The 19,971-nt window shown below is 27.4% G+C and overlaps 4 protein-coding genes across 4 annotated transcripts; 3 read left to right on the top strand and 1 right to left on the bottom strand.

The window, feature by feature from the left end:
• Nucleotides 1–199: 199 nt before the first annotated feature.
• On the top strand, nucleotides 200–872 carry LOC149058982 (uncharacterized). The gene has a single exon (XM_089219683.1). The coding sequence runs from the start codon at nucleotides 200–202 to the stop codon at nucleotides 833–835; it is 636 nt and encodes a 211-aa protein (XP_089075809.1). The 3' UTR covers nucleotides 836–872.
• A 277-nt stretch (nucleotides 873–1,149) lies between these two features.
• On the top strand, nucleotides 1,150–1,934 carry LOC149058981 (uncharacterized). The gene has a single exon (XM_089219681.1). It carries the CDS (start codon nucleotides 1,182–1,184, stop codon nucleotides 1,932–1,934), a length of 753 nt encoding a protein of 250 aa, XP_089075807.1. The 5' UTR covers nucleotides 1,150–1,181.
• Nucleotides 1,935–1,955: 21 nt separating this feature from the next.
• Nucleotides 1,956–4,098, top strand: LOC149058980 (uncharacterized). The gene has a single exon (XM_089219682.1). The coding sequence runs from the start codon at nucleotides 1,956–1,958 to the stop codon at nucleotides 2,700–2,702; it is 747 nt and encodes a 248-aa protein (XP_089075808.1). The 3' UTR covers nucleotides 2,703–4,098.
• Nucleotides 4,099–8,752: 4,654 nt separating this feature from the next.
• Nucleotides 8,753–19,712, bottom strand: Klp3A (kinesin-like protein 3A). Its single transcript, XM_015507821.2, has 21 exons — nucleotides 19,220–19,712; nucleotides 18,334–18,565; nucleotides 18,070–18,260; nucleotides 15,740–15,883; nucleotides 15,579–15,679; nucleotides 15,321–15,523; nucleotides 15,084–15,259; nucleotides 14,842–15,021; nucleotides 14,645–14,770; nucleotides 14,222–14,571; nucleotides 13,766–13,910; nucleotides 13,457–13,678; nucleotides 13,161–13,349; nucleotides 12,962–13,100; nucleotides 12,473–12,609; nucleotides 12,230–12,343; nucleotides 11,924–12,169; nucleotides 11,782–11,865; nucleotides 11,529–11,717; nucleotides 11,030–11,106; nucleotides 8,753–9,172 (listed from the first exon to the last, which is right to left on the bottom strand). The coding sequence occupies exons 2-21, from the start codon at nucleotides 18,554–18,556 to the stop codon at nucleotides 9,118–9,120; spliced, it is 3,291 nt and encodes a 1,096-aa protein (XP_015363307.2). The 5' UTR covers nucleotides 18,557–18,565; nucleotides 19,220–19,712; the 3' UTR covers nucleotides 8,753–9,117.
• Nucleotides 19,713–19,971: the final 259 nt, after the last annotated feature.

The raw sequence follows: 19,971 nt of genomic DNA, 5'->3' as shown, positions 1-19,971 counted from the left end.
ACATTATATTTGTTTTACCCGATCCACTAGGACCAACTAATATAGCACGTATAGTATCAGGTAATAACGAACCATGTCTTGATGGTTTTTTTGATATTTGTACATCTACGTTTATTATTTCTAATTTATCTTTCTGTTCAATTAAATTCATTTTCTTATAAATACTCGAAGATTTTTATTTTATATTCAGTTATTGATGATGAATTCAACTCGAAAGTGTAAATCGAAAAAGACTGGTAAAGGTATTGTAAACTCTCTTATAAATAGTCTTCCGTTTGAATCCCATGTTCCAGGTTATCAGTTTTGTGGGCCAGGTACGAAATTGAAAAAGAGACTAGATCGCGGTGACAAAGGAATAAACCCATTGGACGCTGCTTGTCGTGATCACGATATTGTGTATGCAGCGAGTAAAAATTTAGACGATAGACATAAAGCTGATAAAGTGTTAGAAAATCGTGCCTGGGAAAGATTTAAAGCAAAAGACACTCCTAGAAAAGAGAAATTGGTAGCGTACGCGGTAACAAACGCGATGAAAGCTAAAAGAAAAATAGGAATGGGTTATAAAAAGAAACGTGCTACAAAAATAAAAAATCTCATGATAGCAGTAAAGAAAAAAAGAATGTCTAAGAAAAAAAATGGTAGCAAAAGACTGATTTTACCACCGAGACAAACAGGAGGTGTAATTCCCTTAATACCTATATTTGCGGGATTGTCAGCACTTGGTAGCTTAATGTCTGGAGGTGCTAGTGTGTATAATGCAATTCAAAATTCAAAAAGAAAAAAGGGTAGTGGTCTAAATTTAAACAAAAACAAGGTATGGAAAAAAAACTGTTAAATACGCTACCTGACAGACCACTTTCGTCAGAAGATATTATAAAATGTATAACTAAGTTGAAAATCAATCATTTCCGTGGAGTGTTTTCACGTGATAACTTACCTAAAAAACCGTATGTAAATGAATGTGGTATATTAAACTTGGACATATCTTCAGGCGACGGGAGCCATTGGGTAGCGTTTCATAAAAATAAAGATAAAGTCATATATTTTGATAGCTTTGGTGATTTACCTCCACCAATTGAATTACAACGTTATTTTAAAAAGTTTAAAATAGTTTATAACTATTCTAACTATCAAGACTTCAATACATTCAACTGTGGGCATTTATGTCTTGAATTTTTACAATGCATGAATCTATTACACTTACTTTAACTGGAAAATCGACTGAATTGACTGCAAATTATTTTCCATCTCTAAACGTTTACGAGGATTCAGAAATAGCTTTGTTATCTTTGCAAACGTTCAATTTATTTCCAAATATTATAAATCCAATTAATAACCGACTGAAAATAGAAGTAATTCCTTCAAAGAAACATAACATAAAATATTGCAGTTTTGAATTTAGTTTGAAAGATGGATGCTATGAAATAGAAGATATTAACAATTATATTGCAAAAGAGTTACTCCGAGTTAATAAAGACTATGGAACACAGATAACATTCAGTGTACGTATTGATCCTGTTGATTTTAGAACGTATATAAAATGCAATGGACTACTTAGGTTCGATATTCCATATAGTATAGCACCTGTTTTTGGGTTTAAAAAGATACAATGTGGACCGTTTCATGAAGATCGTCGATCGGATAAAGCGGCCAATTTAAACACCATTAATTCTATAAAAGTATTGTGTAATATAGCACATGGGTCATTCAATAACCAACTTCAAAGTCATTCGATATATGAGTTTTTCCCGATTGGGAGAACAGGAACAAAGGTTGTTCAATCTCCGTCAAACCTTATATATTACAGATTAAACAAAACAGATATTAATTCAATAACTGTTAAGTTAGTTGACCAAAACAATAACCCAATTGACGATTTTAACGAGACATTGACAGTTGTTCTACATATTAAACGTCACGGATCTCATTATTAAATTTATATCTTAGATTTTTTAATGTATGAGTCAGTTACTTTAAGTTTAACTGGGAATGCTACCATATTATCTGTAAATTATTTTCCGTCTATAAACCTTTACGAGGACTCAGAAATAGCTTTGTTATGTTTACAGTCATTTAATTCATTCCCAAATATTAATGAAAATAATAATACATTTTCTATAGAAATAGTTGACGATGAAAACAATAATGATATGATGCCTATGATGTGTCATATTAAATTGGAAGAGGGATGTTATGAAATTGAAGATATTAATCAACGAATTAAGAAGCAAATAGATGTCTATAATAGTGAAAACTTAACCAAATTAAGATTCGAAATTTCGGTTGATCCTAATGATTTCAGATCGTATATAAAATGTAATGGGATACTACACTTTGAGATTCCATATAGTATGGCACCTGTATTCGGTTTTGAAAAAAGACAATATAAATCAGAGTATGCAATTCATCGATCGGAAAAAGCAGTAAATTTAAACACAATTAATTCTATAAAAGTATTGTGTAATATAGCTCAAGGATCATTCAGCAACCATCTTCAAAGTCATTCGATTTACGAGTTTTTCCCGAGTGGAAGGACAGGATCTAAAGTAATTCAGTCACCGCTAAATTTAGTATATTACAAATTGAATAAAACAAATATTGATTCGATAACCGTTCAGCTAGTTGATCAAGATCATAATCCGATTGATAATTTTGGTGAGGCATTGACAATCGTGTTACATATTAAACGTTACGGATCTTGATATGGGATTAAAATTCAATATAGATCCGCTACTTCGGATCAGTTCAACTAGTCATAAGACTAAAGTGGTATCGGTAACATCAAATAAAGTAAAAAAATTGACGTTGAAAAATAAAAAAATTTTGCAAGCTCTAGGTTATCAATTAAAACAGAATGCCTGAAAGTGATATTTTAGATATAAGTTCACGGTAGGAGACGGATTCTAAAATAACGAAAATAATTGAATATCATTCATATACACCGTACACAACATCGTTTAATAATAATGATGAAATACGGATATCAGTACAGCAAACAGATGTTTATCCGTATCTACATGAGAGCTTTATTTATTTAGAAGGAATAATATCTGATCCTGATAAAGTGAAACTGTGTAATAATGGTTATTCATACCTCTTTTTGAACAAATTCGATTAGAAATAAATGGAATAGAAGTAGATAGCACACGTGTTCTTGGAATCACAAGCTCGCTGAAAGGATTCTTATCTTGTACACCAGATAACTATAATTGTTACGAAAATTCTGGCTGGAATTTTAAAAATGGATCACAAATAACAAACGATAAAGGTGAATTCAGTGCTTGCATTCCATTGAAATATTGGTTAGGTCTGTTTGAAGATTATAAAAAAATATTAGTAAATTCAAGATTGGAATTAATATTAACTCGAAGTCATACTGATATAAATGCGTTAAGCCTTAAAAGTGATGTAGTTGCTGCTTTAGGTAAAGTTGTATTAAATAAAATAGTCTGGAAGGTTCCGCATATTACTGTTGATGATGAAGAAAGGTTAAAGTTATTGAAAATTGTAGAAAAAGAAAAAAGTTTGTTTATTCCTTTTAGATCTTTCGAAACTTTTGAATATCCTGAACTCGGAACTACTAAAAAAGTAGTATGGAACTTGAAAACCGCTTCAAAATTAGAAAAACCACGATTTATTATAATTGGATTACAAAAAGGTCGTAAAAATACAATAACAAAAGATTGTAGTATATTCGACCATTGTAGTCTAACGAACGTTAAAGTATTTCTAAACTCGATTGCATATTCGTATGATAATTTGAATTTAGATTTTTCAAAAAATAATTTTACATTATTATATGATATGTATACATCATTTCAAGAATCGTACTATGAAAAAAGTATACGGAACCCTATATTGAGTCCATCTACTTTTCTATCAAACGCACCCATCATAGTTATTGATACTTCAAAACAGAATGATTCGGCAACAGCCTCAGCAGTGGATGTTCAATTGGAAATTGAAGCATCGGAATCCCTTACAGGTGTAACTGCTTATTGTTTTTCATGATCGTATTGTAGAATATGTACCTTTTACTAGAGAAGTAAGAAAACTTGTGTAATTTTATTGAACAAAATAAAAAAGTTTATTAAATAATTTGTGTTCTTTACTTGAAATATAATTTTTATAAAAATTAGCGATATTTGATTGAAAAAATTAAAAAAATAGTTGATACGGTAAATATTTTTGTGTAAGGGGCAAATAGGTGGACAATCTTGTGTAATCACCGTATTGTGTTACGCGGTAAATCAGTGTGCTCCAAGGGGGAATTTTCCGCTTGAAAAAAAAATTTTACCGTGGAAAAGCTGGCTGTGAACATACAAATATATACTACTGCTAATTTCTTGAAAAGTTATAGTGGTGACCCTGTATAGGGCAAAATAGAAGTATAGACTAAATAGAGTCTATTTAATAGACTATATATTATATTAGAGTTTATCATTTAATGCAAATTTTTTATGTATAGATATTTTTTTTTAATGCAATATTTAAATATTTACATTTTTTTTTTCTGGTAAAACTGTAAAAGGGAAGCTATAGGCATTATATACAGTAAAATATTTAAAAAAATAACTACACTCAAATATTCATAAATCGCATACATCCTATCCCTATGTAAGTATGATTATTGATTACTCAAGACTAATGATTTTTTCGCGTATATATATACTCGTTACTCGTTAGTTGAAAAAGTATATAACCAGTGGCGCCGAAGTCCTAAAAATCTAGTAGGGCAAAAAATATTTCAAGAGGCCCAACATCTTAATATCGGAAAAAATGGCATACCGTTGAGAGGAAAATGGTCAATATGAAGCGGCCCTATCTTAAATTTTCAAAATATGTCGGGCCATGGCCCGACCTTAATATAAGGTTCGGCGCCACTGTATATAACCAAGGCTGGGCAAGTTAATGATTTTTTTTAACTCAGTTAAGTTAAGTTAAATTAAAATCTAAATCAAGTTAATCGTTAAAAGTTAATTCAAAATGTTCTATCAATTGAATTAAGTTAAGAGTTAACCAAAATTTAATATTAACTTTTTAACTCAAATTAAGTTTAAAAAAGTTTCTTGTTTTCTTATAATAGGTAAAATTAAAATAATTGGTAACTAAAATTGTTCATGTCATTAGACCAAAGAACTATTACTATTTTATGTGTGCAAAAACTTACAGTACACATTTTGTTAGTATACTTATAACCTTATCAAATGTGTACCTACCAGCAATTTGTATTCCTACAATAGTTCACAAAATTAAATTTAATTAACTTAACTTGTTTAAAAGTAAAATTAACTCAAGTTAATTAAAAGTTAATTCGAAAGCTCCTTAAGTTATTAATTAAGTTAATAAACATAAAAAAAAAATAACTTATTTACTTAAAAAGTTAAATTAACTTAACTTTTTAACTTAACTTATTAACGCGTTAATGCCCAGCCTTGTATATAACTACCTAGGTACTGTAACTGACAATGGGTGTTCGGTTTCCCGAGTTATATTTTGAACAGTTGTAGAATGTAGAGGCGGAAGTAAAATGATGAAAAAAACACATAACCAGATAAATTCAATATAAATATACTCGTTGTTTTTTACGTTATAGTTACTTTGATAGGTACACCGTCCTTTCATCGTGGCTATTTCATCGCGAGCCTATTCGTTGTGCGTCAATTCATCGCCACTAGTTCATCGCTCTAAACATCCTCGCCAACATTTCATCGTGTAACAGTTTATCGAATACGTCATCATCGTATCAAATAAATAAATAAATTAGATTTTTTTTATAAAATGTTTATTAATGTTAATTAAGCTTCATTACTTTAATAATTTAAAAAAAAAGTTCAATCGTTAAATACAATAATACAATAATAATATAAAATATAAAATACAATAATAAATAAATAAATAAAAATATTCAATGTTTTTGGACATCAAAATTGAAGGCCAATCCTTTCAAATAGAACCAAATTGGTTTATTTCCGTAGTCACCTACAGTCCTAATAATTCTTTCTGCTGTGTCGCCGTATGTTTTCTGTCCAACCCGTGGAAGTCGGCCAGCAGTCAACTGTGTTCGGGTTTTTTATTATAGTTAATAATGTTATATCCCGTTATGTTATATACACATCGTATTGATTTGGTTATCGCAGTTAAGATAGGTGCGTTACCTATACAACATACACGTATATAATACGATGATAATCTCACGATTAAGTGAAGCGCGATGAAATTAAACGAGCGACGTAGTGCTCACGATGAAATAACCACGACGAAATATTCGCGGTACGATACCTACTACACGATTATTAAGCTTGCGATAAAACGTCAGCGATGATTTTTAGCGCGATGAACTGTCGCGGAATCACTTTGATAAATGACTCAAAAACTTGTACCTATATTGGCTATATTATACTGCTTCAATTTCACAACTCAGAATTTTATTATAGATTGTAGTTAGGTAGCCGGTATAGCGGTATCTACAGTTAAAAATAATTTTCGTATTTAATTAAAAACCACGGCAATATTTCATGCTAGTTTATATCACGTAGATTAACGCTAACAAATAGATCAAGCGGAGATGATGTGGTCATCGGTGCTGGCCCAAGATACGGGCGAACCAGACGGTTGCCCGGGGTGCTTTTAATTTTAATATACGAATATTTTATAAATTTTAGTGTAATATTTATTCAAATTGACAATAATATAGCTAAATGACTAAATTATATATGACAGGATATTTTGTTATATATATTTTTTTTTTATAGATTTTACTCCACTTTCCAGTTTTTTATTATATTACAAATAATTAAAAAAAAAAAAAAAATACTATGATATATAATCATTAACTTGAGAAACCAAAAAAGTACCTATGTGTTACAGCCGATACGTCTATAAATTGTATCCAAATAAGTTTTGCAATCCTTTACCAATCCATCATAAATATAAGAATTTTAAACAAAATACGAGTATGTAGGTAAGTATAAAAAGTATTAAATACATTATATGCAGCATTTGATTAAGGGCGCCTTTCAAAAAATTGCCCGAGCGTCAAAATACCTTGGGCCAGCCCTGGTGGTCACTGGTCATCCTGCCTATATATTTTTATATATAATTTGTAATGTACCTATAATAAAAATACGAACATACGGTAGGGCGAACTATTAACTTTTATTCAAAAATAAATTACATCATAATATTACAATATTACTTCAACCTTCAACCAATCTTATGTTTAGTTAATAAAAAATTATCTAGACATGGATAAAATATCTCAGCCTCATATTATCTAGATATACATGTCATATATAGGTTAAATAATTTTTACCTACATATGTAACTATATTATGTCTATATAGTACTAACATACCGTAAAGAACAAAGCGAATTGGTTAGAGGTAGAAATAGAACTTAAAATTAAACTAAATATTTTAAGAATTGCATTCCTTACCTGTAGGTAATAACTAGATACCTAAATAATAAATTAAACAATGGCAAAAAATAGCTTCAAGTCTCTATAATAATATATATTTTAATCACAATCAAATGACTATAATCCTTATTTTTCGTATCCAATAGGAGATAAAATGCGAAATCTTTAAAAAAATATATATATATATATTTGTATTTTGGGCACTGTCAGGTTTCTACAAGGTTTTGACCGATTCTACAAGCTTTTAACTACACTAAATAAAAAATAAAAATTTTTAATTCTATAAATAGCACAAAAAGACCAAAAAAATTATACCAAGTCGTGATGATGCTAATATAAATATTTTCAAGTTCATACCAATGGGTACGATTATAAATTTTTTAATTGTTACAAACAAACAATAATCCAAAAACTATACAGAGCAAGTTATCTCACATCCAAAGTAAATATCTGAAAAACTCGGTGATGAACCATTGGGTTTGGTCATACACTAAAGTTACACAATATGGTTTCCTAATAAATAAAATATTACATACTAATGTACTATAGGTGTACGCTGACCTTGTTAACAGAGAATGAGAAAAGTTACATATTTATTTATTTATTGAACTTTAAGCATCGACAACCATGGACATTAGCAGTTAGTGAGTAATGAGGAATAAGGTTAAAGACACATGTTTATGTGGGGCGATGATTCATCGCAAAGAACATAAACTATTCAGGAGCTTGCAACGCCGATGATACATGACTGCACAACACACTATAGTCACTGCTGTTAACTACTGAACCACCATGCCACACCAAATTTCAATGGCATATGTTGTATGCCTAAATAATGAAAAAGTTAAACATTTTTTTTATTATAGGTATATTAGTTTGATTATTCCTAAGTTACAAAATCAATTGATTAAGATTTTAAGCCCGTACACCTATTCATTATGGAAAATATTTAAAAAATTTATTTATTTATAACTGTTTTAGTCAATTGCTTTTAAAATAATTAACGAGCTTGTAAAACTGAAGTTTCATGTAATATACGGTGAATATGCATGACTGCTAGTATCCCTTAGACATAAAGTAGTCACGGGTGGACAATATTTTAGTTGACATTAGAACAAAAAATAAGAAATATGGATTTTTGGTACTATCAATACTATCATTGATGTTATATTATGGTCAATGGCATCAGAATCTATAATCTTTACCTCATAAGAACAGATTAGGTCTATAAATATTGATAAAATTATAGACTAAATATTTATCAATAGACAATAGTAAAAATCAACATCTAATGATGCTAATCTGTGATAACAAAACTAAAACTAAACCATATATCAATGCAAACTTAATATATTTTTTAATAATTATTAATTACATTTTTCATACTTTAATTTGTGGTGTTGTCTCAAAAATTATTGTTAAGACAACTACAAATTTAAATAAGTTCTTTCATTTATAAATTACAAAAGTAAGCAAAATCTATATAAAATAATATATTATTATAAAATAAAAATAACCATATCAAAGGAATACACACATACATTAAAATACTTGAATGCAAATTTGAGACAAATTAATCCAATAAAATAAATTAATTAATAAGAGTTGGTCAAAAAAATGAAGCATAATTAGATATGATACAAGTAGACATTAAAAGGCTGCTTATCTACATTACTATTTTTCAATTTAAATTATTCTTAAAATTTATCATATGTTTCATTCGCTATGTCGGCTATTGTGGATAATTCGGTTCTGAAAAATAAATTTTTAGATTGATTATAAATATTCTATCTACTTCTCAATATGTATAATTATGTTCATTAATTGTTTGTTATCACCCCAGATCTCGACGGTTGTACACATTTTCATATGCCATAACAAAATTTTCAAATAAAAATAAACAACAGTTAATTAATATTTCATAATTAAACATAAAAAAAAATTAAACATACTTTCTATACAATTTTAACACATTTCATTTGTTGTAAATATTGAATACCGATACTAAGTATTACAGTATATAACTTATTAAGATTAATTTAAAAAAATATATTATTAATAGTTTGTGACATGGGCAATAATAATGCATATTATACAACACATAATTATAACTTACAGTTGAATAAAATAAAATTCCAAATAGTAAAACTTTTTTTAAAAATTTAGGAATTAATAATCGTAATATATTGATGATCAAAATTAATTATCCATTAGAACCCAAGCAATTATATGCCAAAGCACTGTAATATTATATATTATATTTTAAAAATAATTTGTCAACTACTAACTAGTAATTATTTAGTCAATTATACAGGGTGATTCTTTTAAGTGGGTACACTAATTATCTCGAAAAGTATTTACTTTTTTCAAAATATTTTTTATATGGTTTCAAGTTGTTAAAAAACCAACGTTTTTATTAAAAAATTATATTTTTAAATATTTTTTATCCTTATCATTTTTTAAGTTTTGACTTTTTTGAATGACAACATAGAGTTTTCATTTCATATTCCAAAGCAGAATATTTTTTTAGTATTTTGATACATAAAAATCAAATTTAGGGCTAGTAGTTTTTGAGTTAAAAGTATTTAAAGTTTAGATTGGCAGAGTGGAGTGGTACGGGGTTACCCCGCAAAATGTTTGTCTTCTACTCCGCTTGTCTAAACTTTAAATACAAATAACTCATAAACGTCCTAAATTCGATTTTATGAATCGAAATACTTAGAAAAATATTCTGCTTTGGAATATGAAATTAAAACTCTATGTTGTCATTCAAAAAAAGCAAAAAAATTAAAAAATTATAAGGACAAAAAATATTTAAAAATATAATTTTTTAATAAAAACGTTGGTTTTTTAACAACTTGAAACCATGTAAAAAAATATTTTGAAAAAAGTAAATACTTCTCAATACAATTAGTGTACCCACTTAAAAGAATCAACCTGTATTCATAGAGATATTGCTAAAGTGAAATATTAATGTATCAATATCATAATTTAATAACACACAGAATAAAATAAAATTGATATTCAAAAATGTTATCGTTGAAGAAACCTAGAACCATTGATTTTATAATAAACTTATAATATAATTTTTAAAGTCAATGCTAAAACTAATAGAGCATTACTAATAGAGCCTAGATCCCATACTAAATATTAAAAATAATATCTAAATATAATGAAATATAAATATTTTAGAATAAAAAGACAGTTGACGTACAGTTTCCTAATGGCGAGGTTATACATTTTAAATGACTAGATTGTGAGGGGGAAAACAAACAAGTTAGGGTACTGGTTTGTTATAGCCCGGCCATGGAGAGTGACTATTTTAAAGCATCACCACCCATATAACAATAAATACATTGTATAAATATAAAATAATAAATTTATAATTTTATAGAAAATAAGTACCATTACTATTAGGTAGGTACCTAATGATCAATAATATAATAATATAATCACAGAAACCGTAAACATTTTTTAATTTTATAATTGTATGATGTATTTATTGCTATATGAATGGCAGGGCTATACCAAACCATTACCTGAGTAAGAAATACATAATAATTTATAGCATACAAGAAATATAATAATATAATCATTACTAATACTAACTTGGGTTTTTTAAACGTTTGGTTCATAACATTTTCTAGTGGTTCTTCTTCTTCTTCTTCTTGGATGGGTTCATGTTTCTGCAATGACACATAAAACATTACATTTTATTATTATTATAATTTAATGTCTATATGTAATTTTATATGGTGATACAAATAGTGGTATATTGAATATTTTATTTAGAATGACATTTTGTGTCAAAAATATATAAATAATTTATGTCATAATTAATTTCATAGCAGTAGATGGAAGATTTAATATAATTCATTAGCATCAGCTTTACATAATTTCTTAGATAACAGATGATACATTTTTAAACAAAACTCGAGATACAAGTTATATATTTTTTATAATCATAAGAAATAAAACCGAAATAGCTAAATGCATCACAATATCACTGTGTGAATTATGTAATTAATTAAGTTCAAAACTAATCTCCTTATGTTCAATAGTATTACAGAAATAAAAAAATGTACTGAAATTAAATTTCAAAACTTACAGGTGAATGTCTGTTTGTGCATACTGCAGCAGAACATTTACAATATTTGGAACATGACAAATTCTTTTTTTGGCACATACAAATATTTTTCAAACAATTTTTGATACATAGACACATTGGCTGTCCTTCAGCATTCCTTTTTAAATTCAACCGGTTATCACGTTCTTCGGAAGGTTCAAACATTCTACTCTAAATGTAATAATAATATATTTGAATGAGTTTTACTTCAAATTATTAAATTATATTAACTTACTTCTCGTTTTAGCTTGTTTAAACGTCGACGTAATGGTGTAATATCTATGCAGTTCTCTTTGGTGTCATCAACCTCAGAGTTAGTCTATAAAAATAATTATTGATTATGCATCAAACAAAAAAATTATCATAGTTTTACCTACTGGAGTAATAGGGGACGAATTCATATTTTTACATTTTGAAGATTTTAAACGATGTGAACCAATACCATTGTTAACAATCATTTGAAGATCAGATATTAGCTTGTCTTTTTGATTTAATTCTTCTCTTAGCTGTTCAAATTTACTAAGCTGATCATCGTAGATCCTGAATCGTTCTGCAAATTCACTACCATTACCTCCATTTGATACCCTCTCTTTTTCATTTAATTGTCTCAATAAAACTAGAATCTAAAATTATAATATAGTTAATAATTTTTGACAGCATAACTTTTAGTACAATAGTATTACATTGTCTTCATATTCTTTTTGAAGTTGTTCTACTTGCTTTTGATGTTTGTTCATTAGATCTAGCATTTTTTTTTCTCCACTTTTCACAATTTCTTTCTTTTCAAGTAAAGAAGCCTAAAATCAAACCATTGAAAATATTAACCTTAGTATCAAAGTATTTTTAAATCAAATCAGATTTTTAGTATCAGTAATTAATTATAGTAAACTATTGATATTAATTTATCAACCTAATAATTGTCTTACTTTAAGCTCCTCAATTTGATTCTGAAGTTCTAGCATAGCTCTCCTATTATCAGCAGCCACATGAAATACATGTTTTAAAGCAGTTTTGGTATCAGCAATAGTTGTTAGATGATCAAAACGATTTTTTTTCATTAGTTCTATAAGCAAATATTAAGTATTTAAAAATTTAAAAGAATTATATAAATATTATCTATGAATACTGAATTGATGAGATTGGTATTATTTCCAAATAACAATAAGTTTATGTTTTATATCTAACACTAGTAATCAAATAAAAAAGAAAGGAGCAAATAAATGAAGATAATATTAAATAAAAAGTTAGAAATTTAATGCCATTTAGAAAACTTAAAAAAGTAAGGGTTTCCCATTGTTTTTCTGACAACATATCAATCCACATTATATTAATAACAATTATTTTCAAAACTTAACTACTACAAAAAAATTAAGCTACCATAAAAGTACATTTAATTAATTTTAAATGTTGCCTACCTTCATTACTATCAAATATTTTTTGTCTAAGTTCCATTATCTGAGCAGTTCTTAACTGTAATTCTTCAGTTATTTCATTTTTATCCATTTTCAAACCATACTTAAATTCATCTGTGAGCCCTGTTGTTTCTAATTGTTCCTGAGAAATTAATCATTATTAGACAAGATAAAACTTTGTACTCCATAAATTTTAAATTACTTCACATCTTTGTATCATTTTATATATTGTTTCTCTATCTATTTCCAATTGCTCTAAAGTTTTTTCTGCATCAACTGTACTCATTAGCACATCCAACTCTTCATTTACCCACTTTTGAATACGCTGAGCTTTTGGCATAAACGCCTCATCTCTTTTAACCTCAATAGCTTTACGAACTGCAAGAGCGTCCTAAATAATAATTTTATATTTAGAAATATACATAATGTAATTATAAAAATGAATAGACTAATAGATATTGCATATGTATTGAAATATATTATAGACAATTAAATTACTTTGAGTCTTTTATTAACATTTGCAGCTTCCTCTAATTTACGTTTTAAAGCAGCTTGTTGCCTAACATGTAATCGTTCCATACGAATCATTTGATTTTTTTGTTTACGTTCATTTTCTTTTAAGCGACAAAGTTCTCGATCACGTTCTAACTTAAACTGTCTGAACTTTTCATTTTCACTTTTCATTTGCTGAATTAATTTAACTTTCATAACTTTAATGCTCTAAAAATAAAATCCATACCATACATAAATGTAAAGAAAGTAAGAAATATAATATAAACATTTTTTAAGTTTTATTATCCAACTCACTTTGATTTCATTATTTAAGTTTTCTACTTTTTTATCATTCTTAGCTTTCATCTTAATAATTCGATCTTGTTCTAAACACTTCTTAGTTAAATTTGATATTTTTTGCTCAAGCTCTTGCAACTTTTTACGTCTCTGTTCAGACAACCTGTATGATTAATAAAATAAATAAAATCACAACTGTATAAATTATTATCATGTAAAATGAGTGGCCGAGCTGACAACACATTAGTTCTAAATTTATAACGTTCACTGTCACCGATTTGAATTCTGGCCACGGGTGGCATTTCTCTCTGGACAGACTACTGTTTAAGGTGCCAGAACGCCAATCCCCCAACTAGGCATGACAGAAATCTATGGGTGACCCAATTAGAATTTTTACCAAACAGGCCTTCATTCCTAATGGCTGATATACCAATATACGCGAAAAAAGTACCATGTAAAATAAATAAAACATACTTAGAATTAATATTATTTGTTTGAGCAACTTTAAGAGCTTCTTCTAATTGATCACGTTCTTGTTTCAATTGTTCAAGTTTATTTTTCAATTCTTCAGTATTTTCTTCAGGGCAATATTCACCGATATGTGAAACTGATTCAATTAATTTAGCAGCTAAATGTTCCTTCATAGCTAGTTCTTTATTTAACTTATTTAGTTCACGATTTAACTGTATTGTTTCCATAACCATTTGCTCTTTAGTTTGATCAGTTTCGTTATCTGGCTCAGATACATCATCTTCATCCATGTCTTCAGTAGCAGTAACATAGTCATCTCCAGTTATTTCTACTTCCGTTCTGTTATGTTCATCCTAAAAGTAATGAAAACATATTTTAAATTTCTAAGTAGCCAATTTCTATTATAATAGTATTAAAGTAGCTTACCATAATTGAACCAATTTTGTGTTTTATATTATGAAATTCATCTAAATTATTGCATTTCAGAGCATTTTCAAAATCTAGTTTTAATTCTTCAAGATTTTTTTTCATTGTATCACGTCCAGTTTCAGCCTATTTATAAAAATAAGTATGAATAAAACAAAAATTATTTATTATAACATTATAAGGTATTAAATATTTACTAATAACGCTTTCATATTTAGTGATGCACTTTGTGTCATGTATTCACTCAATACTTGACTCATGGCGCGCATCTTTTCTTGTAAATCTTTATTAGCTTTTTGCAATGTAATATGTTCTGGTGGACAACTAACAAAACCATTACTTTCCATTGCAACTATTTTTAATTTCAATTCATGATTCTAAAAAATGTAACACAAACACTGAATAAAATTTTCTATATAAAGAAATTTAAATCAATTACTTCTTTTGAAAGTGCAGAAATTTGGGCAGTAATTGGATCCTGATTTATAACAGGCTTATTTTTAATCTGTAATGCTCTGTTGGCATACCTCAGAGTACTCACAGTTTCATCCATATTATAGTCAGCAGGACTAATACATGCTATCATCAATGTAACAGAATTACCGCCCAAAGAGTCTGTAAACATTAGTCATGATGAAAACATTTATTTCAATTAATAAAATAAAAGAATATTTACCTTGCAATAAACGGGTAAGTTTGCTATCTCTATATGAAATATGAGCTGATTTCTCACATAAAGAGGTAATAACATTCCCTAAAGACAAGAGACCCTTATTAATATTAACACCTTCTTTAAATCTTTCACCAGTAGCTTTTGTTTTTTTGCTTCTTTCTGATCCAGCCAAATCTACCAGGTGGAATTTTGCAGTAGTATTATTTCTAAATAAACAGTTATTAGTAAAATATAATTTTATTTTTCAGTAAAATATTTTACCCATTTTCTTGCATTTGACTTATAGTTAACGTAAATATACAATGGCTACGAGATGATTGGGCATTCATTGCTGTTGCTCCAGTTGCTCTACCACTAGAACCCTAAAACAAATATCATAATTTCATAAATATCTCAAAATCCAAATCATTAAAAATAATTACCTGTACTAAGCATTGAAGAGTTGAAGAAAAATCAGTTACACATATTTCAGTTAAACCTGGAATACAAATTCCACGGCCATCTTCTCTAATATCAAGAGTAGCTCTATTAGGGGATAAGAGGTCATACACTTGTTCTTGATAAAGCTGTAAATTAGTTTTTGATTATTTAGATGTTACGAACAGTTTGATTTTCAAACCGAACCGAACTCTGAGTGTTCAGTTTGTTCCAAAAATCGAATTGAAAATTCCAAATCATAAAACTACTTATAGATAATTCAACCAGAGAAATAAAGAATAAATATTAAATAATAATACACTTTAAATAAAATAATATTTAACTTTTTTTTTTTTTTAATGTTCAGTTAATGTTATTTTATGTTTATAAAACATTTGAAGAGTTTGGCTCAGTTCTGGTTCAATTATTAAGTGTGTAGGATTGGATCTGTTTGAGTTCATTAATCTAAAGAAAAGTTTGGTTTGATCTTAATTATTATAGATTGTAACATCTCTAATAATTAATTAAACATAAAACACACTACTTGAATTGGATGGATGAGTAGGGAAAGCACTACTACAAAGAGTACTGATTTTTTTAGATCACCCTATATCTAATATAGTAATCAATAATATTTTACAGATAAGCAATTACAAAACAGGAGAAACACAATATATATTATTTTTTTTAAATTCAGTTCTGACTACAACAAATCCTTATACCACTGGCTAAGAATACATCTCTGAGGCAATGTGGTAACTTAATTAATGTAATATGAATAATCCATCACCTATTTTAATTAATATGGAATTGGAAAAACTAATGGATAATATTCAGGGCAACTAAAGATAAAACTAATGGAGAATTAAAAATGCAGAGCCAGAGATTTTATTCCAAAGAACAAAATAAATGTATAATATTAAATAAAATAAGTTAATGTTCAACTAATAAAAGAAGTGATGGAGGCAACATCTGTGTCAAAAATTAAAAATTAGAAGACTAAAAACAAAAAAACACAACATTACAAAACAGAATGACAAAGCACCAAATTGGAAAAAAAAATAGATAGTTAATGATGTATATGAGATATCATGGTCTCTTAGAGGCCTAATGACTAAGAAAAGAATTACAATAAAACTAAAACCCAGATTCTTATTGATCTACACAAATTTTTGTTTAAAGTTAAAAAATTTAGATACCTTTTGTATAATATTTTTATAGTGTATTAAGTGAAACTCAATAATATTAAACATAATTGTAACAGATAATTAAATTTTATATTTAGGTCTCAGTAGTTGTATAACTTTAAAGTTTAAATCTTGGGGATGTTATAATTATTATGAATTGCCCACATAGTGGTGATGGGCTCTATCCCACATACCCTCCAAAATTACAAGCAACCAACTTTAGATTATACTATCATTCACAATTATACCATTTATATCATTAAAACATAAAGAGTTAAAAGTAATTTCTTATTGGTAGTAGCAAATGTACACAATATTTTTACTGGAACAATGGCATTAGTTAGGTCTAGATCTTTTATGTTTTAACACTTTGAAAAATTGTGCTTTAAATAGTATGCTTTAAACATCATAGTAGCAGTATGAACAAAGAAGCTAACTAATCTGGATGACAAACTTCCAATACATAATTTTGGACACAAAATTGTACAATTTTTAACCATAATTCTAAAAATGTTTTATCTGTTCTCAAATTTTTAAATGACTCAATGTCAAAATTAATAATATTCATGACCTCCCTAATATAAACATTTTGAATAAAATCTCTGTACTGAGCATGTCTACAGCACCTAACAATTTCTTAAAACAACTATCTACTGTAATCATAAATGTACATTCTTATATCTTAAAATTATAATACATTAATAATATTATAATTTAATTAGAATCTAAGATAAGAAAAAAATAATTATATTAAATTCTAAAAAATTCTAAAAAATAAAATATATAAATAAATTATATAGTTATTTGAAATAACAATGAGATGTAATATAGTTACTTAAAGCTAAGTGAGAGGAGCTTAATCATCCCCATAGTCGTGCAGAGCCATGGATGAATAATTAATGGTTAAAAAGCATTTGGAAGATTGTAATTAAACTCCTGCATAAGACTTAAGTTTATATTTATTTTAACATATAATTACGGTTAGGTTAGTAACTTATAAAAACAATTAAATATTAAATTTAAGAGATCAGTTTACATAGTTAAGTTCTCAAAGAAAGCATTTTTAGTATCAAATAATACTAGATAAAACTCAAATACTTAATGGTTTAATTATTAAGAATAAGTAAATATATAACAAAATAAAATACTTCGATAAATGATGCTTTAATTGAAAATTTAGCTTCTTCTGATTTATTTTGTACTTCATTGAAAATGTTTTGGATAGCTCGAGGAATAATACCTTTCTCATCTTCATTTTCATCATCTACAAAATTTGTACCCATTGAATGAGTTTTACCGGAACCAGTTTGACCATATGCTAGTATGGTTACATTATATCCTAAGATAAAATCAGAATTGAAATTAATTGATACAAAACAATATTTAAATATTTAAAAAAATTTAATTCTGACCACTAAATAATTTTTGAACTAAATCTTCAACAGCCGATTGATAAACTTGACTTTGAGAATGTTCAGTACTAAATACATAGTTAAATGTAAACGTAAGGTTAGCATTATTATTCACAATAATTTGCTGATTAATGGAATCTGCTAGTATGCAATTTGAACATCCACGATCCAATTCTGATTTCACAAGAGGACGGACACGGATTGCCACTCTTATGGAATCCATATTGTACAGCTGAAAAATAAATTATTTTGATAAAATAAATATTTTTTTATAACAATAATGTATTTTCACTGGGTACAGTTTACTACCAAGTTATCATTAAAGAACTTAATTTTCAGATAGTTTCAAGCTGAACTGATGGCTAACATTTCTTGGTTATGTACAACTAAATATATAACAATAAGTAATTTGACTTTATAATTTGCAAAACAATACACAACAAAAGATTGTAAAATTATCAAGAATTATTACTTAGGTAGTGAGTTTTGAGGATGAAAGCAAGTCATTTGTACTCTATCTGCGACCTAGCACATTAGAAATACCAAGTTTGAGTTTAGCCTAACAAATTCAATGTTCTTTCTTTCAATATTTTAGCCATAATAGGCTTTTATTAATATTTCAATTATAAAATAAACTATGATTATACCTAATGTAATTTTAATACATTAAACGGAGATCGATTAAAGCCTTAGAGATGTTCAAGGTAGATTTTCTTAATTTAAGTTTAATAACTATAGCATTAAGATTAACATAATATTGGATCATATGAACTCTAATTTGTTACGATGTGTCTTGTACCTACATGGATCAGAAAGAAAACAAATAAAGTGCTGACATTATCTTAAATAAATTATAGAACTATGTTGTTTATAATGATTTACTTACGTTTTTAATTATTAATCAAGGTACGGAAACTGATGAATTGTATAAGTTAAGCACAAAATAACGACACAAACAAATTTCTTAATACACAAAATTCAATGTTGAAAAACTACTATATAGTAAAAACCTCAATTGATAAATGTTAACTGAAAGAAAGATGAGTTGAAATCACGAACAATCTTATAACAAAATATAGCTTGCTTGAAGTACGCTAAACAGCAACATTAAAAGGTAGTATTATGGTTAATTATGAGTTAAAATTATAACTTATAAGTTGTAGCTAATAACTTTTAAGTTAACAAAAGATAACTTTGTTACACCCATCACTATTAATCAAAATCGTTATTTTGAATTTTTGACTTTTTTAAAAGTAATTTAAAGTTTAAACGGACAAATTTAAAAAAAAATGTATGAAACACTAAAGAGACTAACTAAAACAAGCAAACAAGAAATAAAGCATCCAAAAATCGGGTATTCAAGAATCCAGTTTCTGATGAGTATCTAGTCTGACGATTACAATTATATTCAAATTCAAGAATTGACAGTTAGCCCGACAGTGTGACCAACATAGGTCTATATCAGTGAAGTCATTATGATGATGTGAAAAATTGTGGTTGCGTTAAATCAGAACAATAGTTAAATCCTAACAACAAATCCATTTATGAAACTTTTATTTTGCATTTTTCAACATTTTTAATTTTTTAGGAATAATTTATTTTAGCTTTTAAGGACATTTTTTCATCTAAGTTTATTTT

Source organism: Diuraphis noxia, unplaced genomic scaffold (genome assembly GCF_037042655.1).
Source record: "Diuraphis noxia isolate RWA-SAM2 unplaced genomic scaffold, SU_Dnox_SAM2 contig0002, whole genome shotgun sequence".
Taxonomy (NCBI): Eukaryota; Metazoa; Arthropoda; class Insecta; order Hemiptera; family Aphididae; genus Diuraphis; species Diuraphis noxia.
The sequence above is the reverse complement of the archived record's forward strand: the minus strand, read 5'-3'. Positions and strand labels throughout refer to the sequence as shown.

Coding starts and splice junctions, on each gene's coding strand:
- Klp3A (XM_015507821.2), bottom strand. CDS start 18,556: ATGGATTCCATAAGAGTGGCAATCCGTGTCCGTCCTCTTGTGAAATCA. Junction 12,344..12,472: donor ATCAAATTGAGGAGCTTAAA/GTAAGACAATTA, acceptor GTTTGATTTTAG/GCTTCTTTACTTGAAAAGAA. Junction 11,718..11,781: donor TAAACAAGCTAAAACGAGAA/GTAAGTTAATAT, acceptor TATTACATTTAG/AGTAGAATGTTTGAACCTTC.
- LOC149058982 (XM_089219683.1), top strand. CDS start 200: ATGAATTCAACTCGAAAGTGTAAATCGAAAAAGACTGGTAAAGGTATT.
- LOC149058981 (XM_089219681.1), top strand. CDS start 1,182: ATGCATGAATCTATTACACTTACTTTAACTGGAAAATCGACTGAATTG.
- LOC149058980 (XM_089219682.1), top strand. CDS start 1,956: ATGTATGAGTCAGTTACTTTAAGTTTAACTGGGAATGCTACCATATTA.